Source organism: Rhinolophus ferrumequinum, chromosome 10, assembly GCF_004115265.2.
Source record: "Rhinolophus ferrumequinum isolate MPI-CBG mRhiFer1 chromosome 10, mRhiFer1_v1.p, whole genome shotgun sequence".
Lineage (NCBI taxonomy): Eukaryota > Metazoa > Chordata > Mammalia > Chiroptera > Rhinolophidae > Rhinolophus > Rhinolophus ferrumequinum.
The window spans coordinates 5,807,134-5,831,148 of record NC_046293.1 but is presented as its reverse complement, the minus strand read 5'-3'; the positions used below and the strand labels follow the sequence as shown (position 1 = coordinate 5,831,148).

The window sequence follows — 24,015 nt, the reverse complement described above, 5'->3', positions numbered from 1 at the left end:
GGAAAACAGTTTGAAAGCCCCTCAGCATCAGCCTGCCTGGCTGGGACTCCCGCCCTCTGCAGGCTCCGGTGATGATGGTTAGGTCTGGGTCAGGTCTGCAGCGGCCACGTCCCCACCCTCAGACCTCAGCTGCACAAGCCCCCTCCACAGCCCTATGCCTTGTCCCCTCAGCACTTTCCTTCTCCAGCAGCCAAACAACAGACAGTTCTAAATTGAGGTCGGCGATGAGCAGCCAAGAACATGCTGGCCAGGTTGTTAATCGGGAGAAGATCACGTGTTGGAGATGCTCAGAGGCAGCGGCGAGATTTATTTTGTTGGGGAAAGTGAGGCGTGGGCCTCCTGCCTGTCGTGTGGGGCTGGCGTGAGGCCAGGCTGGTCTCTGCTCAGGTCTCTTCAGCTCAGCCCTGAGCAGGATCCCAAGGGGAGGGAGGCCAGGCCCTCTGGAAGACTGGGGACAAGGATGGAGACGGCCCTTGACACCAGTTAGCCCCTCCAAGCTCCAGCCACGCTATTTCGAGCTACCAGACTTATTGAGCAACTAAAGAGACATCCCCTGCCCCAGAGATCTGAAGTCACTGACAGTTCCAGGGACTCGACAAGCATGTCTGGGTGTCACAGTGCGTCAGCTTTATCTATGTTGATTCTCAGGCGTGGGGAACCCACTGAGCTGGCGTGGGGTTCCTCTCTGGTGGGTGCAGATGTCACTGTGCACTTCACATCCCTGGGCTCTCGTGCAGGGTGACTGTTGTGGTTTAACTCTAACCGTATATTAGTTTGATCATAAAACAAGGAGCATTGACTCGGGGCTGCAGTTTGTCTGAGGGGTGGCAGTGGTGGGGGGATGGGGGTGGGGGTGCAGAGGCATGTCCCCTGGGTCCCAGATGGGCCAGGGAGGACAAAAGGCAAGATGGGAGAGATGAACATTACTCGCCCTGCGCAGCAACCCCACGCTGCCGTCCGTCCTTCCCGCACACACAGCCCTCACCCCGCTCTGATCTACCCCTGCTGTCCCCTTTGCCTGCGACCCCCACGTCCTCACCTGGCCTGCTCCTACTTACTCCCCCAGACTCGGCTCAGGAACCATTGCTGGCTTTTCTCCGTGTCCTCCTGTTTGGTTCTCGCAGAGACCCTGGGAGGCAGGCAGGGCGAGGGCACCAGGCTAGTGTTTCCTCATGGGAATCGGGAGGTTGGGACGTGACCAAAATCACCAGGAAATGGCCTTCATGGAGGCGTCTCCACCTCCCGCAGGGCCTGCTGCTTCTCCACTCCGTGTATCTAAGAGGCCCGAGTGGTGTCAGCCCTACAAGGCCACCTTCCGGTTTGTCCCGGCGGCGGCGGGAAGTCATTCATCCAATTGTCTTAAAAGTTACTCTGCACTTGAGGTGTCCTTCTAGAAAATGGTGGACTCTGCTGCTGCGATGAAACTGATCTTTACAATTCTGGGGGACTCCATAAAAATAGACGACCATTGTCCTGGATTCTTCTGGGATTCGTTATTTTAAGGTCAGAGGGTTGGGGTCATGAAAATGTACGACCCCTGGCTCAGGTCTGCCACAGAGAGGAGAACCTCAGACCTCGGATGAAAGTGCTGTCTCCAAAAAGGTGAGGCAGTTTCTGTCGGTCAATTCCAGCAGCCAATCTGGGGACAGCAGGCGAAACAGGGGAGGGAGGGAGGCGTGCAGTTGCCATGGCGGCCTGGCGATTACTAATTGCCTTCACCTTCCCTTCTTTCTATTGAGGTGTCAGCACCCCGGAGCCTGGACCACAGCAGCCCCCTCCCACGCTCCTCCTGGACCTGTGCCTCCAAGAGGCCCCTTCTGGGGTGCGGGCTGCTCCAGTGGGCCACCGAGTGTCCCCCAGTTACGGCTCGGTGCTATAGATAGGTTCATACTCATTTCCAAGTCCACAAATTCTTTTCGGCTGCCATGTGTGCACCTCCAACAAACATTTAAGGGGTAGCAGTTAGGTCACAGGCCCTGTCCGAGGCAGGGGGGCCTCCCTGCCCTGACAACATCCCCAGTTGAACAGGGAACAGAGGGAACCTGGGGTAGGAGGGCTGGTGGGGAAGGAACCACTAATTCTGGCTGGGGAGGGCCACGCTGGCATCCTGGGGTCTGGAGGTCATCAGTGAATTGAAAGCAAGAACAGTCATCCAGTGGGTTAAAAATGGCCCAAGGACAGAGGGGAAAGAAAATATATAGACAACATACTCTAGTGAGCACCACACAGGCCCATGTCCACCAAACACCACAATAATCCTATGGGGTAACTATTATAACCCCATTTTGCAGACCAACAAACAAACAAACAAACAAACAAACAACCCCCAGAGGGTCTTAGAGGCCCAAAGCCATGGATCTCCGAAGTGGTAGAGTTGGGATTTGAACCCAGGCTGTCTGGGCTGAGGTAGAAAAGCCAGCATCTGGGCTGGGCAGTGGACTCAGAGACCCAGCCAAGTGTGACCTGGCATAGGGCTGGGGTTGTTCGTGGTGACACCAAACTCAGTTGACATCAGAGAGGGGTTTGTCAGGCTCCTGGCAGAAGTCACATTTTCACAGCCAGAGGCCAACGAGTGGCTGCATGGCAAAGAGCGTAAGTGAGGAGGGGGCTTGAAGAGAGCAGCAGGGCACTCAGCCTGCCCTGTGGTGCCTGCTTGTCACCCCAGACCCACAGGGGCTTCAGTGGGACCCTCACAGAGCTTAAAGTGTGTCCCGAGTCCCACGGGGATGGCACAGTGACAGGTGTCTATCTGGCACCCGGTGACGGCAATATCACACTTTGTGCCTGTTCAGGCAAAGCCAGGCAAAGGGATCGTGTCCCCATGGGACAAGGTAGGCGGGTGCAGGGTGAGCCGGCTCAGGGTCCTCTTAGATTCTGCTCAGGGTGCTGAGAGGGGCGAATGGCCCAGGGAGAAGGACTAGGGGACCTCACATTCCTGGGCTGAGGAGGCAGGGAGAGCCATAGGAGCCCAGCTGGCACACTCCAGTGGGGGCTGCTGAGTGGCATGACAGCGCCCAAGGGAATCCACTCCCACCCTGCAGGTGCAGGGCCACCTGTCCACAGTGCCTGACTGGCAGGCTTCTCAGTCCTGCCCGCCCGTCCCCAGCCCCAGATGGCGCCTTCGGGTGAATCAAGTTCAGAATTTTACTGTTACTCGGTCAGGATTAGAGATTTGAAGAGCTAGGACTCCTTTGTCCCTGTAAATGACCACAGGAGAGTGGTGGGAGCAGCCCAGGCCAGCCTAGCTTTCCCTCTGGGCACTGGGGGACATCTCCCCATGCTAAAGGATGGCAGGAGTGACGCAAAGTTGTTCTTGGGATAATTCTCCAGGAGGCTCTGAGTTCTCGGTGCAGCCAAGGGGACAAGCACAGGGGAAAGCCTCCAAAGAGCCTCAAGGGTTTTCTGTGGGAGGGACGGACTCATTCAATCCAAAGAGCTCAGGAAGCTTTGCCTGGCGGGGGCCTGGAAGGGCCGAGAGGAGCTCTGGGGCTCCGTGAGGGCAGAGTTGGGGCAGTGGGCAAGGAGGGCTGGGAGTCGGACAGCCAGACCTCCACCTGCCGACAGGTTGCTTTGCCCAATGTAGGTGGGAAAGAAAAGCGGGGAGCTGGAGGGCAGGGAGAATCTGAAGGTCGGGTCCAGGGGGAGTTTTTCTGGATGAGAGAAGTGTGAGCCTGTGTAAATGTAGATGATGCAGGGCGGAGAGGTGGCAGCACCCCTGGAGGGTGACGTGCATGGGGGCGGGCTAGCCAGAGGCCCGCTGGGAGGGCCCTGGTCCTCGGGGCCACCACCCTGCCCAGCCCCGCCTCCTGAGGGCTTGGTTGCTCATTAGGCATCTGCAGTCCTCCCCTCCCCGCCGCCCCCACGCCCCCACACAACCGCAAGCACAAAAGGTTCACCGGGGCAGCAGGCTACCACTGCTAAGCCCTGCCCAACCCCACCTTGCAGGAGATGGCGTCTTCCAGGGATGGCACATCCTCCCTCTCTCACTTCTCTGCAGCTCCAAGGACTAAGGCACTGCTAGGATGATGGGGGCCTGGCCAGAAATGGGAGTGGGGGTACCTGGGAAAAGCCCAATTTTTGGAGGCACCAGGCCCGGGTTTGGACCCTGGTTCTGCCACCTAAAAGCTGTGCCACCTTGGTCAGGTGACTTTCCTTCTCTGAATCTCGGTGTCTCCCCTGCAACAAGGGAGAGCAATAATGCCAACCTTACAGGGCTGCCATAGGATTAAAAGGCGCCAGGAACATTCATTCACAGGCTGCCACAGGGCCAGGCTGCCTTTCCCCAGAGACAAGGAAGCAAGGAAGTCAGATGACTCCTGAGTCCTCCCTGTGACAAGCCCACAGCACAGGGCATGTGCAGCACAGTGCCCATGGCACCTTCCTCCTTCTGTCTGTCGCCCGTGTTGGGAAAGACTTTGTCTATACCCACTGACCCTGATTCCTTCCCAGGCTCTTCTTTTGAATCTGTAGCCACTGTGGGTCTGAGAGCTTGACAGCTGCACAACCCAGCCTCTTTGCCTCCCTAGCCAGGGCCTGCCTGGCACTGCCCCCAGGGATCCACAAGCCATCCAGCTGATCCTGTCTGAATGCCCCGTTAGAGGAGACCTAGGAAGGAGTCTGAAATCAATTCACAAGGTCATGACAAGCAGTTAAGAAAAATAGAACATGGAGCATTTCATATGTAGTAAAGGCAGTGTCTGTGACCTTCCGCTTTCAGTTATATTCATACACCTGGGCTCAGACAGAGTCATGCTATAACGTGCGTCCCTTAACTTTGTGCCACTATTAAAAAAACAAAAACAATTGTAAGTCCCTGGCCTGGAGGATCCAGCCCATACCTCCAGGCCCTGCACAGGCTTAGCTGCCCTGGCCTTCAGTTTACTTCCCCACAGATGCCAGGTCTGGCAGGCTCTTGAGCCTTTGCCCCGGCTATTCCCACTGATCAGAATGCCCTCCTGTTCCTTTTCTCTCCCTGGCCCGTGGGGGTCACCCTCTTGGCCTGCAGGACTTGCTCACCTCCTCCCTGAGCCACTCCTGGGTGCATGGCAGCCCCGCACAGCAGATTCACAGGCACTGCTACTAAGTCATGTAATGATAGGAGTTAACATCCCTGGGCATGCTCCCCTTTTGCAGATGAGAAAACTGAGGCTCAGAGAAGGGAAGCGCTTTGCCTAAGCAGCACAGCTAGTCAGTGGTGGAGACGGGATTTTAAGCTGGGTCCCTTTGGGTCCTTAACCCCACACTCTTTTATATCTGTATATGTATCTCCACCAATGTCAGTATCTATATCTATATATAACAAAGATGACTATATTTCATGAAGCCTAGTGGTAGGGCTACAGGGTGTATAAAGATGAAAAAGATGCAGTATCCAATCTAGAAGAAACCTTGAGATAAGAGCACAACTTTTAACACAAAATACAAAGGGTTAAGCGGCATAAGGGATGTATAATTAAGGAATTATATAAATTCAAAGGCAGGAGGAAAAAAATCTTGCTCAGGTCTGTCAAGCTCTGGATTTTTAGACCTTGCTTCATGTCCCAGAGATTGTCAGCCCTTTCCTGGTTATGCAGTTTCAACTGGGATTAGGCGAGTGTGGGAGCCTTGCCGGCTATTCCACCATACTTTTAGGTCATTTCAGTAGAACGACCATAGAAGTCCTGGTGGGACAATCCCAGGGGTCCTCTTTGCTTAACCCCACACTCTGAGCCACTGCTGTACGCTATAATTTTAAAATCTCAAAGCCAGCAAAAGAAAAACCTTCTCAAATGAAAAAACTGTACTCTTTTAAAGGGAGCTAAAAATTTAGAGGCCATTTTCCAAGATTGGGGTCATCTAATAGGCAGACCCGCCTGGCAATACATAGGGGTCTGGGGACAACGGTACTCAGAACTGACCAGAGACTGTGGCTCCCCAGCAGAAGCGAGTGGCCCCGTGAGCCCTCTACAGCCTGGTCCTGTGACTGGCCCAGCCTAGTGTCCAAAGAGGGCCAGCCAGCATCCTTCCCTCCCTGCAGCGATGACATCCCTTCATCCCCAGAATCTGGCACCCTCCTCCTCTCTCTCCTCCCTCCCCACTCCCTCGGCTGCTCTGGCCTCCTGGCTGCTCCTCTCGGCCCTGGCCCAGCTCACTGTATGCCTGGAACTCAGTCTCTTCTATGGCACTGAGCGTCAGCCGAGGGTGTGAGAGCCCAGACGTGCTGATCAAAGTTGCCCAGTCCCACTAAGGTCGATTTTGAAGGAAAACACTTTGATTCCCCAGCTATAGAAGAAAGCAGTTCCCACGGTCTTTATTTTAGGCATGGAGTTTTGCCCTCCAATTTAATTCTGGCATCTTTTGGAGCCATGCCTTTTTTTTTTCTTTTTTTTTCTTTCCCAAAGGCTCATCTGGAGGGCTGCTGGGAAGACGCAGGTGTGAGGCTGCTGGTTTTATCCCAGCGCTCCGGCCATTTGCCTGAGCATGAATGCCAGGACGTCACAGAACAACGGTGGGTCCTTCAGGACACACCCGCATCAAAGGCGCAGGCGAGTGGCCAAGTGCCTGATTAGGGAGAAGTGTGGAGCAGGCTTTCGAAGGCAACCTTTGAACAGGGAGTGTGTATTACGGAGCTCTGAGTGCCGATGGCCTCGGAACACTGCCATCAGACTGGCTGTCACATCTTTCAACACCTCCAAATTAGAGAGACGCATACGGAGGCGGCTTGCCTTGTGGGCCATTTGCACAGTCTGCCTGCAGTTCTCATGCCTCCGGACTCTGGACCCTGGGTGCACAGTGGCCATGTGGGGACACAAACCAATTGCAGAATGTCAAATGTTTGGCCCCAGACATGTAAAAGCTTCATGGGTGTTAATGGGTATTTTTATAGCCTCTCTCTTGGCCGGGCTTGAAAGGCAAGTTGTTCAAACTTTGGCGCTTTCAAATATACGATGATGGAAGGAGAACTGACTCTGGGTGGTGAACACACAATGGGATTTATAGATGATGTAATACAGAATTGTACACCTGAAATCTATGTAATTTTACTAACAATTGTCACCCCAATAAATTAAAAAAAAAAAGAATGTCACATTAAAAAAAAAAAAACTTTGGCACTGGTTTGACGGTGTGGCCTTGGGCAGCAGGGGACTCTGTTTCTCCCTTTCCACCCTCCTTTCCCCTCAAAGAAGGGCATCAGAATGGGGTGGAAGTGGTATTAGAGCCAAAGGGGTGGTAGGGAGGGTGCTGCTCCTCCTCTCTGTATGGCGGGGGAGGTTTGAGAGAAACAGAGGGAGGGGATCAGATCCAGGCCCTGCCACTGGGAAGGGAGCTGACTGACAGCAGAAACCCAGAGGAGGGGCCCTGTCCAGCTGGGAGGAGTGGGCCCTTGCTTGTGTTTTAAATTATAATTCTTCAGTCACCCCCCTCCCTTATTAAAGTGAAACATGCTCACTATAGAAATTCTAGACACCACAGGGAAGGATCAAGAAGAACGTGGAACTTGTCTGCCATTCTGCCACCCTGACACCACAGCTGTGAACATTTTGATCTTCCTTCCCCGTCTCTTTACCAAGGCGAACTTTGAAGGAAGAGTAAGGAAGCAGCCAGGTTAGGGGGAGAAGGCACGGAGAGGGGGGTTAAGCACAAGAAAGCTCTTGGGGGAAGCTTCTAGAAATCTTGAAACAGGCCACCGAGTTGGAGCACTCAAGAGCCTGGTGAAGTTGAAAGGGTTTGGGGGCGGTCAGGGGAGGTAGGGTTGCGGGGCTGAATGTTGTCCTGGAAACCCAGGAGAGCCTCCGTGGCCTTCTAAATTGGGAATTGACGTGATCATATTTCATGTTAGAAAGATGACAAGAGAAATACTAGAGAATTCCAGTCTTCCGCAGCCGCCCCAAACCCTCAAATTAGTGATTCATTCTGTGGGTTTCAGACCCCCTCCCCACGCCAGCCTCCTTCTAAAATATAAATGCTTCTGGCTGTCAATACACTAACTCCTTCCTGTGGACATTTTCACCAGATCCCTTTTATCCTGGCTTCTCTAAAATCTACCTCTCCAAAGACCCTGTACCCTTGGGGCATAAAATCACTCATTACCCTCCATCCTCCCGTGGAGCCTCCTCCCCTCCTGCCACACAAGGTCAGCAAAGACCCTGCTCCTTGTCTCTGAATGGGGATGAGAGAAATGGAGGGAGGGGAGAAGACCTCTCGGGGTGCCCCTGGGGGTGTGTGCTAAACTGTGGCTCCTGCTATTTCCCGACCTTGCAGAAGCCTCCCTCTTTGACCTTCCCTCCTCCCCCCAGGACTTTCCCAGCCCATACCTTCTTTCTTTGCCCTTTTCCTGGCTTTTCTTATGCAGCCCACCTCTTAAGGTTGGGTACTTGTTCCCTGGTACTTGTTCTCTGTCCACACCCTCACCTGCCCCAGGTGAGCTCAGTCAGACCCCCACACCTGGGAAGAAAAGACAGCCCAGGGCTACCCTTTAGCTGATGGCAGTGAGGCTGACTGCAGCTGTGCTGTGTGGACCCATCCAGGATCACCCCTGCATGTACAGGTTGTCTCCTGAGCCCCTAGCTTTTCAGGACAAGGTCCGGGAAGGGCAGTTGCTGATGCAAAGGGTATGTCTGTTTTACATTTGGATGTGCTGCCAAGTGGCCTCCGAAATGTGCGCTTGGGCCCTATTGCAGCTCTGTAAGGAGTGCCTGCTCCGCCCTTGGACTTGGGCTGTGCTCACCCCGTGTTCCCTGCCCCTGCCCCATCAGCAGCAGGCAGGGATCTAGCCCAGAGCCTCAAAGGGGCTCGGCTCCAGCCCCACCCTTTCTCTTTCACAGCCCACACAGTCCTGGGAAGGGAGCAGATACCAGAAGATACCAGACAGGCACACCATTCGGCTCCTTCCAGCCACCTTGTCCCCAGGCGGTCCTGAGGTGCCTTCCGTTTGCTATCCACCAGAGGCCGACATAGAAGGGTGCTGAGCACCAGAACAAGGAATGGGGGCTCAGGTCCTGCCTCTGGAAGCTCACAGTCCACATGGGAAGATGGACAGTGAGGACAGAAACAGCCTCAATGGGACTGCGTCCCCTGGAGGCACTGAAAACACATGTGCCTGGAGACCACACGCGAGTGGTCACAGCCCCAGACAGGAAGCACCTGAAACGTCAATCACAACTAAATAAATTGCAGTATATTCATTCAGTGGACATGCCACAGCAGGGGTTGACAAACGTGTTCTGTAAGGGGCCAGATAGTAGATATTTTATGCTTTGCAGGCCATATGGTCTCTATCGCAACAACTCAACTGTGCGGTCATAGGGCGACAGCAGTCACAGATGATCTATGAACGACTAAGCGTGGCTCTGTTCCAATAAAACTTTATTTATGGACATGGAAATGTGAATACTGTATAATTTTCACATGTCATGAAATACTTTTCTTTTGATTTTTCCCCCAACCATTAAAAAATATAAAAACCGTTCATAACTTGTGGGCCATACAAAAAGGCAGTGGGCTGGATTTAGCCTGCGGGCCATGGTTTGCGACCCCTGCTTTTTAACAATGAAAACAAATTTCAGCCAACCCTCAACTAGATACATCTTTAAAAAAACCTAACACTAAGTGAAAGAAGGTCACAAAACAAGACACACATCATTCTGATTATCCCCACCAAGTTCAAAACCAAGCAAGACTAATCTATATCATGCAGGGACGCTTAGTAAAGGGGAGAGAAGGGTGTCTTGGAGGGTATGGGGGGACAGGCTCTGGGGCACTGGAATATGCTCTCTTTCTTGACCTGGGTGGTAGTCACACAGGACTTTACTTTGTAATATTTATTGTACCTTTCTGTATAAGTATTATATTTCACAATTTGAAAAGAGAAAGCAGTGACAGTAGGACCTATTGGAACGGCTCTGAACCCCTACCTCACAGGCATTTATAATCCACCTGGAATTACAGCCCAGTGGGAATCGCATCCCACTGCTCTGCTGAGAGCCGCCCCTCCCCAGTCTAACTGAACCTCACATGGCGGCTCTGCCTTCTGGCCTCCCAGCCTTCATCCATGCTGGGCCTGCTACCCACCCACCTGCTCTGTCTCTTCCCTACCTCCGCTCCATTGCCCCCTCCCACGCTCCCCCTGTCCCACCTCCAGCAGTGAGGTGCTTCTAGTCTGCCTGCCTGGAAAGCTCTTTATTGGGATTAGACAAAGATGAAAAGCAGAGGCCAATCCTGACAGGAGCCAGAGCTGTACAAAGGGAGGCAGGGGGCTCCTGAATGTCTTTTGGACGACAAAGGGAACAGTGACACCTGAGTCAAGAGCAAACGGGGGTGTGCGGGTGGCAAACAGGAATTGGTAACTTCTGCCTCTGGTGATGGGTCAATGTTCTCCAGGCCGGTCTCCAATCTCAGTCTCCACCAGGCTGAGAGTGGGGGCTGTGGCCTGTCCAATCCCCCCCCTTGCCTAGAACTGGTCCTTCTCAATGGATATTTGAGAAATAAATGTAGCCCAGAGTCCTGGAAAGGCCAAGAAGAGAAAGGAGACTGACATTTGTTGAGGCCAGTGAGGCTCAGAAAGGTTAAGTAACTTGCCTGAGGTCACACAGCAGTCACTAGAAGAACTTGAACCTGGTCTGCCTGGCCCCAAAGCCCTTGGAGGTGACTGAGGACTGGTAGAAGCTGGGCTAGACCAGGTGTGTAGCTGCTCCCAGGAAAGCTGAGCATCAGGCTCAGATGATTTACCACTGGGAGAGCACTTGACACAAGTGGCTGCAGGACCCTCTGAGTAAAGTAGAGTTTGCAGAGGGCTCAGGAGAGCAAGCCTGAGTCCCAGCTCACAACAGGAGGACAAGAGTTGGGAACAAGAGAGGTCCTGAGAAGCCACCCCAGGGTGTGTTAGGGGCCCCTGGAAAGGTTGGAGTGATTCCAAGGAGGCCCTGGGCTCACCAAGATGTAGAGTGTTTTGATAGGCTCTGCAAGGCTGGCAGGTGGCTGGCATTCTCTGAGCCGTAACCATGTGCCCTAGCCACTCAGTCTCAGGATGAGCTACCAGGCAGGCACACATTTAACAGATGAGGCAACTGATTCACAGTGACATTAAGAACCTGCCCAGGGTCCTGGGGTGAGTCGCAGAGCTCAGAGTCAAACTCAGGCTGAAGGCCCCTATGTCCCCAACCCTATGTCATATGGCCGTTTAGGGATACAGTGCATTGACCCTGGGCTTCAGTGACCACGCTCTCCAAGACCACCTGGGGACATAGCTGAGGGTGCAGGCTGGGTCTTGGTGCTGGCATTTGATGGAGCTGATTGCCCCAGGCTGATGGATGAATTCAGGGGAGGTTTGGGGAATGTGGGAGCAGCAGGATTCCCTCATCAAACCCTCAAAATTCAGAGACAAGAGGGTGGGGAAGGGGCGTGGAGTGACAGAGACAGAGCTGCAGGGGCAGGACCAGGAGTAATGGGGTGCTGTCTGCTGCTCCAAGAGTTCTAGGAAGCTGGGAGGGTGTTTTCACCTCTTGTGAAAGAGCAGAGTTTCTCTTTTGTGTAACGGGGGTGGGGGTGGGGGAGTGGGGTGGAAATCTGTTGTTTGTTTGCAGTTGAGAGGATTACAAAAGAGCTTTTCACAGCAGCACTGTGCAAAGTCTCTTCCACTCAGTTTCCAGGATGTACCTGGTCCTTTCTGGGGAGGAGGGACCACACAAAAAGAAATGATGGGAATTTGGGGAAATTAAGTTAAAAATGACTAAGAGTAAATTCAAATGCATTGTCCCCAACAAGCTGCATTTCCTTGGGCCATCTTTGCACTGGCCCATCTCTGAGGGCTGGGAGGGGGTGGTAGGTGATGAGATGCAAGGAGAGATGTCACCAGGGGCCCACCGTCAGCTCTTGCCTTTCTGGTGGTGGGGGGATTTTTCTGTGAAGAATATTCTTTAGAAAGAAAGGCGAGAGGAACCCCAGAGCCCACTGCCAAGGGTCCTAGCTCCAGGCTCAGGCTGACCCGGGTCTGAACCCAAACTCTACTCACTTGCTAGGCCTTGGGCAAGCTACCTGGCCTCCCTGGGCCTCCATTTCCCTGTTCTTAAATGGTGCCAGTGGGGACAGCGCCTCAACATGAAGAGGACTGAGTATCAGTGTGAATGTGATAATAACATAACTCTTCTTGTTCACGGTACAAGTGAGAGGCAGAGGAGGAAGCAGAAGCGGGGGCAGCTCCTGGAAGCCTCATCAAAGTCTGAGTGAAATGGAAGAAACACACCCAGCCTGCACAGTCGGTGGGGAGCGGGGATACTGGGAATACAAGAGGGAGAGACAGAGCCCAAGAGATCCATGTGGGCAGCCCTGGTGAGGGACACTCCTGGGGGTTCCCTGGCCTCTATGAACTTCCCCAAAGCCACCCACCCCAGGTCCTGGCTTGGATCCAGGCCACCCAGCTTCTGAGGGGGCCTGGGACCAGGACGAGGGGGCACAGTGACAGCCCTCAGAAAGGCCTAGCTCCCAAGTTGTAAATAATGTTGTGGCCTCTGGTTGTATTTCAGGAAGTGGGAGGTGCCACCCTTTCTGACGACAGTGACAATTTTGTACCCCAGGTTCTAGTGCTCCCGGTGGCCAACCGCTGGACTTCCCTCCTGCTCCCAGCTAACACAGTAACAACACCGAGGGTGGCCCTGCCACTCTGCAGGTTCAACCTGGTGCTTCCATCATAAGCTCCGCTGGGGGTGAGATGTCCCTCCCCGTTGACCCCTGCACCCAATCCCAATGCCCCCAGGCTGCAGCAACGCCCACCCACCTTGTTTAAGGGTCAAGTAGGTCAAGCTGTGCTGGGAGGGAGGCTGTTAACACAGCCGTGGGGAGGGGGCACTGTCCCCTCCCCCCCACAGCCCCTTCAAAAGCCACCTTGACGAGACATTAGCTAAACATCTCCTGGTCCCCAAAGGCTTCCCCCTGTGAAGCCTGCAATGTTCAAACGCAACCAGCAAATCCCCAGAGACAGGAATTAGCTGCACGCGGCGGGGCGGGTGGATGAAAGCCTCTCTGATGTGCGGAGCCAGCGAGCGCGTGAGAAGAAAGACGGTACCTGCCAGCTGCACGGTCCAGGGGGACAGGAGCAAGCCCAGGAGCCAGGGGGCCGTGAGGGGGCCTGGCGGCGGGGCCCACCTCTGCGGAGGCCGGCTCTCCATCGGGGCCTCCTGGTCAGCGTCCCTCCTTCCTCTTGAGTTCACAGGAGGGGGCAGCCTGCCAGCAGCCACAGTTCCCCTTCGTGTCCCCACCAAGCTCCTCCCTGGACGCTCTTCTGCTTCCTGGAGGCCTCACTGGGCCTGCTCCTCTCAACAACCGCGAACTTTCCACTCAAGTAGCCACCGGCCCCAGGTGGAGGGGTCAGGTGAGGAATCTGCAGAAGGGCTGGGCGGGGCCTCCCAACCCACTAGGTGGGTGGGCTTTCCCCTCCTCCGCCCCTTTTCAGCAGGTGGCGGGTCCAGAAGACACTGGTGACTGAAGGGGGTCAGATTCCACGAGTAACATCAGGGCTTGGTTCAGCTGCTCACTTCTGAAACTCTTTAAAAATAACCACGTTTGTGTGGACTTCCCGTTGTAAATAGTCCAGGAACCTCCCCCTGCCCCCATACCGTGCTCATCAAAGAGCAGGCTTTTAGGCAGGGGTGGACCGTGGTTGGGAGGATACGGGAGGGGGCAGGTTCGTGATGGAGGAGGGGCAGGCAGTCTGGATGAGGGCGGGAGCCACAAGTTCCCAGCCCCACAAGGTGCCAAACAGCTCTGGGACGGGAAGGTGGCTGGTCTTTAGCCCAACAAGGGTCCCCCGCGGAGGCCGGTGGATGCTTCCCCTCCAGCCTACCTCAAATGTCTTTCCTGGCTGAAGCTTCCCTAAACCTGAGCTGAACCCCTCCCCCACCAGGAGACACAGGAATTGCTTCCCCATCTGGCCTCGCATCCAGCAGGCACCAACATAGGGACAGCAGTTATCCGCAGACCGGGCACCTTCTGCCACGGACATTCTAGAACCCAGCACCAGGCCACCCTGGATGGGGCAGGGGGAAAGGTGTCTGCCTGCTTGTCTGGAGTGGCAGAGGCAAGGGGACCAGGGGTGATGGTGAGGGACGCAGCATGCTGGCACGTGGAGGAAGTGGGGCAAAGGTGGTTGGGTTTCAGCTGAGCACTTCCTCTCCTTTCTCCGTTAACCCTCAAGAGACATGTCATCCTGTTGTACAAAGGAGAAAACTATTCCCCCAAGAGGCAAAGCAACTTGCCCAAGATCAGGACAGGCGCGCAGGGGCAGCACGGAACACCCAGCTGTGTATGCCGCCCCCCAGCCTTTGCCCTCACCTCCCACTGCAGCCCCCAGTGGTGGCATAATGGGGTCCAGCTTCTGTCCTTCACCCAAGGCTTCCCTCTCCCCTCAGCCGCTTTGCACATGAGTGATGAAAGCCAGAAGACGCTTCCCACCAACACCAGGAGTGCTGGGAGGACGCCTGGCAGGCGCGGGGACCGCCCACCAGGTGAGGAAGACGTATGAATGCAAGCCGGTTCCCTTCCGACTGGCTGGGGGGCGGAGGGGACCCCAGTGGTACTGACTGTTGATCCATCACGATGATACATGATCGCATGTGTCACGGTGAGACACAGATAATCTGCTTCACGCTGTTTCTGAGCTCCTGGGGGGAGCAGGTTGTCTAAGCACCTCGATGCCATGGTGACAGACGTCATGTTAATACCTCTGTGCACAGAGGGAACATTTTAAAGGCATCGTCCTGTGAGTCTCTTTGTGACTTGGCATCAGGAGGTGGCCGAGGGCCAGGCGGCCTTGGAACATGGGCACAGGTACTGCCTCTGCCCCTGCCTGTCACACAGGTGCTGCTGTACCCCGTGTCCCCAGCTCTGAGCCCCCTCATTCTGCAGCCCACGTTCCAGTCTCAAGGTGCACCCTGTCTAGGGAGGAAAACAGAGCCCCCAGACGGGCTCTTCCCCTGCCCCGAGTGAGCGAGTGGGCGCGAGACCCCGGCCTGGCCGTGTTTCGTTCCTACCCTCAGGCGCTGCCTGTCTTCTCTGCATTTCTTCCCCAGGCTGCACTGTGGGCAGCAGATGTGCAGGAAGCACAAGTGCCTTGGGAAGGGGACCACTCTCCTCCCTACCCCCACTGCAGGAAGCCACTTCCTTCTTCCCAACAGACTCCAGTGCCAGGAGCCCATCAGCTGGAGGGGCCAGCTTACAATGACCCTCTACAGCGGTCTGATGCCTGAGACCCAGAGCAGCTCACTCCTCCGGTCCTCGGGGTCCCCACTGCCCTGGGGTCCCAGGGGTGGATCATCGATCAACTCCTTGTTTCCTTCCGTCCTCTCCTTCATGCACCCCTGCATTGGAGAAGGTGGAGGATGGCGTCCCTCCCCCCCTAGTGACACCCAGCTGTGCCTTGGGGGGTACCCCTTTCTGTGCCATGTAGCAGGGGGTAGTTGGGTAGCACTGACCCCGCTGCTCTCTGGGGGGAAGACCTGACCACTAGTCCAGGGGCATGATTCGGTCCCTGAGAACCAGCTGTGACGCAGTTGAAGGAGACCCATCTAATTGTGAGCTGGGCTGGCCCACAGTGAAACAGCCTCCTTTCTCAAGAGGGAGTGAGTTCTCTGTTACTGGACGTGTACAAACCCACCTGGAAGCTATCCACCCTGCATGTTCCTGGGAGATTCCTGTCCGGGCTGGAAGGCTGACCTGGCCCATCTACAAAGTCCTTTCTCAGTCCAACCTGTCCTGTATTTTCTCTTCTTTATTAAGCAATGGTTTCATGTAGTGACTACTTCACTCCTCATAGAAACTTAGACGGGACAACAGGTGTTACTGCCCCGATTTTACAGATGAGGAAACTGAAGTTCAGAGAGTGCAAGCCACCTGCCCAAGGCCACACAGCGAGTAAGCAGTGGAATAAGGATTTGAACTCCTGTGACTGCACTTTTAAACACTGTGTTCTCCTGCAGTTTTTTTTACCCTCCCAGCAGGGCTGGTATTATAACCCTCATCCTACAGATTTAGTGACAGAGAAAAATAAAGTGGCCTGCTTGGGCTCGCGGAGGGGATCAGAGGCATACCTGGGACCAGAGTCCAGGGTTTTCCTATTGGCCGCACGCCCAGAGGGAGATAAGATTTTCCTTGCTAAGTTGGTTGCGGGGAGGCAGTAAGGAGCTAGTGCCCCTCCTCTGCCGCACTGAAAATAATTCTGAAGATCTGAAAAAACAAGGTGGCATCATTTCTCAACATTTACTCCATGTTCACCACGTGCCAAGGCCTTGTTAGGTTTAGGTCCTTGGTTCAATTGTGTCCCTGAGAGACAAGCACCGACCAGGAGGCCAATCACAAGAGGTCCCTGGTGGCTGGTGTCAAAGCCTCCAAGTTCCTTTGCTAATGGGGCCACCCCCTTCCCCTCCCTGCTACAAGGACAGCCCCCGGCTGTCCTGTGTCAATGGCGCCACCTTGTGGCCTGTGGGAACGCCCTCACCTGCAATGTCTTCATCTCCCGGTGGCTTCTTCCCCTTCTAGGGCCAGGCCAGGGCTTGAGAGGCAGCAGGATAGAGTGGTGGAGGGGGTCGGGGCAGGCAGGACCAGGAATGTGCTGGGGGAGGGGGGCTGTGGGAACGGAGCGCAGGGCATGTCTCTCTAATGCCCTTCCTCGGAGCCCCTAGGAGCCTCCTTCAGAGCACGTCCTCTCTGTTCTAACAAGCTGCTATAGCCGGGAACACTTCCTAAACTCCTGGGGAACCGTCATCGGAGCCGGTTATTGGCTGCCAGGCGGGCAGGGCCCCCCGGAGGGAGTTCAGTCAGTTAAGGAAACAATTAGCTTCCCCCGAGGCTAATTCATGCATCGTCACCTGTGGTTCTGTGGGGCAGAGGGCACAGGCGGGTGTGTGGCAGCCACTGATTATGCAGATTCCCGCCCTTTCCTGAGACTTGGCTCCAGGAGGCTTTAGGAGGCCAGCAGATCTGCAGTTTAACAGACCATCCTTCTCACACTTGAGAAACTGCCCGAAGAACTTCCAGAGGCAGATTCCCCAGAGGCTGTGGTCAGCTTGGCCACGGGTCAGGAGGAGCCCTTCAAAAAGATTTGCTCCTCCCTCCCTCCTTTCTCTCCCCTTCCCTCCCTCCCCACTTGCAAGGCCACCATGGGTGTCCTGAGACTCTAGAGCAAGCCCCCTCAGGTTGCTCTCTGACCTTATCTCCTAAGCCTATGGGGGCAGTTTCCTCATCTACAACATGAAAGGGAGTGAATACCCACCACCTCAAACGGATTTGATGAACAACTGGAGTAACAAGAGATGAAAGTACTTTGCAAAGAATAAGATGTTGGTTGAAAACAGCTGTTTTGCCATAAACATTTACTGAGCCCCTCTCTCCTTAGCTTTCTTTCCAAGGGGCTTGGGGGATTTGCAGAGAACAACGGTCCAGCAAGGGGAGATGGAGCAGGTACAGACCCCAAGGGGGGATGTGGTTCTGGATGAGAAAATCTGTGGAGGGCGACTCTTCTGGGAGGGGGCAGCAGGGAGATATTCAGGAAGGGTGGGGAGTGGGACCAGGAGCGACAGGAGAGGGGAGCCCTCCAGGCAGCATGGAGTCTGGTCTTGGATCTGGCCCCCGTTAGGGCTCCAGAAGCGGGGCGCAGAAGGCTGGGTGGCGTCCGGGGACCCCACCCCGTGGACTCGCCCACCAGTTCAGCCTGGCTCCTTAGCTCTCACCTCTTCCCTCTGCCCAGCACGTTCTTTTCCTCACTTCCCTTCCCACTGCCCTGTGGCTGGGCCAGCCCCCTCAAACCCCCATGGGCATTAGGCTCACAGACAACGAAGAACCCAGGCCAGTACCTCTAATCCCTACAGGAGTCTGCAAGTCCCTCCAGGGACCCACAAGGAACTTTGGGTCACTTGTTCCTTCATTCAACAAACTTCTCCAGGGCATTGCTCAGGGCCAGGCCCTGTCCTGGGCACCCTCTGTCTAGGGCAGAGCTTGACACCCACACATCTAAGTCACAACCCAGTGGGAACCCAGCGTGAGGGGTACACAAGCCCAGAGCATGGCAGGCAGAGCTGAGCCTGCCATGGAAGCCAAGTCCACACCGCATTCACAGAGGCTCAGTGAGAAGCTTCCAGAAGAGAGGGCCAGCAAGGAGGGGGGAGGGTGTGGGGGTGGGGGCTAGGGTGTCAGGTCCAGGCCAAGGAGCTGAAGCAAGAAAGGGGCCCATTTATTCTTCTGTTAAAAAAAATTACTGGTATTGCAAATACCATGTTTCCTCCAAAACAAGACCTAACCAGAAAATAAGCCCTAGCATGATTTTTTCAGGACGACATCCCCTGAACATAAGACCTAATGCGTCTTTTGGAGCAAAAATTAATATAAGACCCGGTCTTATTCTGGGGGACACACGGTAATATCCATTTCTACTGTTTTTATTTCACATGCACAGATTTTCAGGCACTCTGAGTTAAGCGGCTTTCTGGCCATTCCTGGAAGCCTGGCATCATTGATGATGAGGTTTCCAAGTGGAAAGATTCCCCCAAAGACACCTCGTTTGGAAGTTAAGCGGCTTCTGCGGTCATTGGAATGAAATCCCATTCTCTACAAACTGCCCTCAACACTGGAGAGACACTGCGGTCTTTTAGGAACAGAAATCTCCAAGGGTTGCACTGATGGACAAGACCCACAGTCTGTTCTTTGTCCACCTGGATAGAAAAAGGCATAGAATCAGCCGAGTCTTGACCTTTGGATGGCATAGCACTGAAATTTCCACTAGGTCACAGCAGAAGAGTAGCAGCCCGAGAGCCCTGAGATTTCCCTCACCTAGAAGCCTCCTCCTCGGGAAATTCCCCAGCCCCGCTGAGGCCCGAAGGAAAGTATCGTCAAGCTTTTTTCATTAGACTTGGACGAAAGGATTCACAAGGAGCCGTCGCCTGAGTCCCCACTTCCCTGAGTCCTGCTGGCCGTTGCTTTTCCTTTCTTTCCTCCCCACACCTGTCTGCTGATCTTGTGGCAGTACCTTCTGGAAGATGAGGCACACACGGGACATGGCCATCCCTGAGCTGCCCATGGGAGCCGGGCTGGGGTACTTATTGGGTGCAGCTGACCTCAGCTTGGGCAGGAGGCCCTTTGTCCCCTGGCCCAGGGCCTGGACCTCACTCCTCACTCACAGCCTTCCGCCTCCTCTGACCGCCCCCCCCTTGTTGAAATGTCCCTTGGGTTCTCTGGGGAAAAGGATGGGTGGGGGAGTCGTGGCCCAAGGAGAGAATGAAAACTCATTTCTGCCAGATGTTTGAACCCGCGATCACAAAGCCAAAATTAGGTACGACAGTGAATATTAACTTTCTAATGTTATAATGAGAATAGAAATCCACAAATTGCAAATTCTAAGAAGCTGACAAATACTAGAACCATCAAGCAACTCAGGAAAGTAACAGGGTATTTTTGTATTAACCGCCCGCCTGCCTCTGGAACACATTTCCTGTGACGTGTACACTGTCATCACCTCTTTGTCCGACGAGGATGCTGTATTCCTTACTCTACAGACAGAATACAAACATGGACCAAGTTTCCTTCATAGACGAGCAGTAGGAATTCAGGGCGTGCTGAGTTTTCTCCCACAGGGACCAATGCTCCTTGGATGGACGACACTTGTTATCCCGTGTGGCTTCTATGCCCTCGCGGCATGGGAACAGGCGTGGGAAGAAACTTAACTGAGGTTAAAATGTCTCATATTTGCAAACTACAGAAATGTGTGACCATGGGAACACACTGCAATTCAATATTGCAATTCAATGGCCAAAACAGAATTTGTTTGTACTGAAGGCACTGACTTAGCAGGTACATCCAGGCAGAGAGGGCAGGCCACTCCTTGCCCTTTCCAGAGAAAGTGCCCCCAAAAGAACGCAGCACCAATCTCCTGCTAGTTTTTTTGATTTCTCTAAGAAGTCGCAGCCTTACCTTTCCAGGGAGGGTTGGCCTTAGAGGAATCTGAGTCTGAACTTCGGGGCGGGAGATCTGGGTTCAAAGCCCAGCCCTGCCACTGCCTACCTGTGGGGCCTTGGGCAAGTGGTGAGAAGCCTCTGAGCCTCACCTTCCGCATCCGTGAGGTGAGAGCGGTTCCTAGTCCCCTGCCTTGAAAGACAGATGAGGAGACGGAAGGTCCTAAGGAGCGGAAAAATGCCTGAATTGTGAGCGGCCCTGGCAGTGTATGGGGCTCTTCTTCCTCTGAGGCAGTCAGCTTCCGTCTGGGGAATACTGCCGTTCAGAGTTCTGCTGGCGTGGCCCCAGGAGCCTGGTTTTGGGAGCGCATCTATCTCCCCAGGCATGGAGAAGGGGTGATATCAGGTTTCTGAGCCAAACTCCAGACTACACTGTGGTTTACCAGGAAGCAGGGCCCCAGAATCCCCATCGCCCCAGCCTGTGCCTGCCCCTGCCCCTGCACAGCCTGGGCGCTCTGCCCGCTGCTCCGCGCCACATCGGCCAGGCTCCCGGAAAGAGAAACAGGGTGGAGCCCTTTTCATTTTCCCTTGCAGGCTTGATGGATGACGGGAGACTCCACCTCCAGCTGACAGAACTCCAGCCCGCACTTTGCCTCCAACTCCACGTTGCTGGACCCAGTTCCTCTTCATCCCAGCATCAAACGTCTGTTTGATCAGCTTTTCATCCATTTTCTGCAAAGGTGGCGATTTAGGGATGTTCTGAATCTTGCAGGACTACAGGTGTTGCACCCTAGCAATATATTGGTGAGGCTCCGAACATGACATTGGGTGGATGCCCTGCTCTCTGCCAGCCCCTTTATTTCCCTCCCCACCCCTCACCCCCAGCCCCCACCGCCCCTGGCTCTCTTCCTTTCTGCACAAGGTGGAGATCTGGTGCCCCCTGGAGGTCGGCTAGGAAGGGCAGGGGTAGGAGGGGACGGGCTTGGGGTGGCTGGGAATAAGGTGGCATCTCCTTCCTGATGTCACAGCCCCTCAGCTCAGCCTTCCTGATAGTAAATGTAATTGGCTGAGTGCTGGTTAAGTGTTCTGCATCCCCGTGTTTTTAGTGATACACCAGCTTTCTCATTTGGTAGCAAGTCCCAGTTTTACCCCGCATTGCTTTCAACAATTTTCTCCCTTGAGCATAGAACCTTGTGGGGCTGGCAGCTCCCATGTTTTCAGAGAAGGGAGACGGGGATCTGAGAGGCTATGCCAAGTTCACAAGTTACTGGCAAGGAGGGTCACAGTTGGTCAAGTGACGGCAAACGCCAGGTGCAGCTGGGTGGGGAGCTGTGGGCATCAGGGCCAGGAGGCCAGGGGTCCTGGCAGACAGGGCTGCGGGTGTGGGAGTGGATCCTGGGCCAGGTCTCAGGATGGAAGCCCTAAAACTCCAAGGGGAAAGAAGGAGGCAGAACAGAGCAGGGTGGAACCCAAGACCCAGCGAGGGGTACTTGGTTCCCCGAAAATAAGACCTAGCCCAACCATCAGCTCTAATGTGTTTTCTGGAGCAAAAATTAATATAAGATCTGGTCTTATATTTTATTATATAAGACCCAGTCTTATATTATAGTAAAATAAAACTGGATCTTATATTAATTTTTGCTCCAAAAGACGCCTTACAGCTGATGGTCCGGCTAGGTCTTATTTTCGGGGAAACACGGTATATTATGAGCTGCTTATGGAGAGGCCCACATGGCAAGGAACAGAGGGCAGACTCCAGCTAACAGTCTGCCAGGAACGGAACCCTGCCAACAACCACATGAGTCAGCTGGACGTGGGTCCTTCCCCAGCCAGGCCCTGAGATGACAGCAGCCCTGGGAACACCTTGACTGCAGTCCCATGAGATACGCACACCCAGAAGACCCACCTAAGCTGAACCTGGACTTCAGACCCACACAAACTGTGAGATCATAAATGTCTGTTGCTTTAAGCTAAGATTTTGGTCTTTATTTGTTACACAACATTAGGTAATGAATATAGCATATAAAAGCCACACTCAGTAAATGACCAATGATGACCATTCTGTGTATACAGGGGGGATTCGAAATACTTAGAAAATTGAAAAATATAAACCTATTCATAAGGCTCTTGACATGGCCCCTTAATAATGAACCTGTGTCCTTTGCCACTTTATAAAGTCACAAAACAGGCGCATTAACATTAAAAGAGTCCAAAGGAGAAAAATATGGACAGTGTGATACTATTGAACTAAGAAGGGGAGGTGGTCCAAGTATATAAAGGTATTTGTTTATATTACAAAAAAGGAAAACCTCTGGGCTGGCCTGGTGGCTCAGGCGGTTGGAGCTCCGTGCTCCTAACTCGGAAGGCTGCCGGTTCGATTCCCACATGGGCCAGTGGGCTCTCAACCACAAGGTTGCCAGTTCAACTCCTCGACTCCCTCAAGGGATGGTGGGCTGCGCCCCCTGAAACTAACAACGGCAACTTGTCCTGGAGCTGAGATGCGCCCTCCACAACTACAACTGAAAGGACAACTTGATTTTGAAAAATTCCTGGAAGTACAGACTGTTCCCCAATAAAGTCCTGTTCCCCTTCCCCAATAAAATCTTCCCCAATAAAAGTAATAATAATAATAATTTTAAAAAAAGGAAAACCTCAGATCTAAGATCACAGAAATGAGGAAAGAGGGGCCAGTATAAAGAAGACAGAAACTAGATTTGTCTAAATATACCATGTTTTACAATTTTGACTTTGGAACCATGTAAATGCTCTATTTAATTATAAAATAATACTAAATTGAAATGGAAAAAAAATCCCCGAGAAAACAAAAGCAAATAGATGTAACTGTGTATAGAGTTGGTGGCTCAAACACTCAGATAGGAACTATTTCAAGAGTTAAGTCATTTGACTGCCCATCCCATATGAGACACCCTAAAGATTAAAAAAAAAGAGAGAGAACAAAGAAATTTTAAATTGTTTTCAGTAATCAGATTATTAGCAATATTTATTTTTCTGAAATATGTCATATAAATTAAATATAGTATATTACATATTATCATACATATTATGTAATATATATTCTATATAAATATATATGGGTAAAACAAATAAGTAATAATGTTAATGGTTTTATGAACCAAGATTTTCAGCATGAGAAAAAAAGAACAAATATAAAATCAAAGAAAATAAGTAAAACCCTATCGTCCTAAATTTAAGCTGGGAGAATATAAGCATGAACTCATTATACATTTTTCTCTTTAAAACAAAAAGTATTTCCCAGCTCTATCCACTGAAAAATGCCTAGAAACTAATAACCAAGCAGTAGCAAAGCCCTCAGCTTCCAGACTGTGGTACCTAAACATCATTTTCCACTAAAAAGAACTTAGGCCCCTTGACTGATTCCAAGTCTGGGCAAAAAGAAAGGACAAGATGAGCCTGGAATATCTGGTCAAACTAGAAAGCAAGAAAGCTCTTCCTCTTCCCTTCCCTGCTTTATAAAATAGTTACTGGCTTTTCCCTTCCCTTATTCATCAGAAGTCCACCAGGCAGATGTGAACAAAGTAGGCTGTCAGGAGCAGGCAGACCCTAATCGGGTTGGGGGTAGGGGTCAGCCCACAGGTGAAGGGCAGTGTACAGGTGAGGAGACTGGTGTCAAACAGAGGGATTGAAATAATGGGAGCCCAGTTTCTCACTGTCAGAGAAGGGAGATGTGAATGTGGAAAGGCAGAAGCTAGAATGAGCCCTGTGGTATTGGACTGGAATTGTGTAGGGAAGGCTAGGAACTCTTGGTTTCTTAATAAATGGGAGGGGAGAAATGAAAACACACTATTGTAAGGTTCTTTTACTTTCTATGAAGTGGTATATTATCTCTTAAAGGTGGACTATGAAGAATTGAAGTTGTACTATAAACCCCAAGCAACCATTAAAATAATAAACGAGTTTTAACTAATAAACCAACGAATGAGATATAATAGAATCATAAAAATATTCAATTATGCCAAAAGAAATCAGAAAAAGAGGAAAGGGAAACAGAAAACCGGATAAATAAAAAACGGCTGCTGGATGGCTCAGTTGGTTAGAGCGCGAGCTCTGAAAACAGGGTTGCTGG

General features: G+C 52.9%; 1 protein-coding gene and 1 long non-coding RNA gene across 4 annotated transcripts in view; one reads left to right on the top strand and one right to left on the bottom strand.

Annotated features, from left to right (window-relative positions):
- The window catches only part of NFAM1 (NFAT activating protein with ITAM motif 1), a 73,608-nt gene that overhangs the window by 15,739 nt on the left and 33,854 nt on the right, over positions 1 to 24,015 (bottom strand). Inside the window, exon 1 of one of the 2 annotated variants that reach the window (XM_033116079.1) lies at positions 13,040 to 13,286. The exons of the other annotated variant lie outside the window; for it this stretch is intronic. Within the exon in view, the coding sequence (XP_032971970.1) occupies positions 13,040 to 13,142 (103 nt within the window). The 5' untranslated portion in view covers positions 13,143 to 13,286. Of the gene's footprint in view, positions 1 to 13,039; positions 13,287 to 24,015 lie in introns of those variants that run through there. 2 annotated transcript variants of the gene reach the window in all.
- On the top strand, positions 13,223 to 21,354 carry LOC117027985 (uncharacterized). 2 transcript variants are annotated; one of them, XR_004424049.1, is made up of 3 exons: positions 13,223 to 13,345; positions 14,382 to 14,477; positions 20,505 to 21,354. It is a non-coding gene; the product is annotated as an uncharacterized LOC117027985 (long non-coding RNA). The 2 variants fall into 2 exon arrangements; XR_004424048.1 differs by lacking the exon at positions 20,505 to 21,354 and adding an exon at positions 18,419 to 20,063.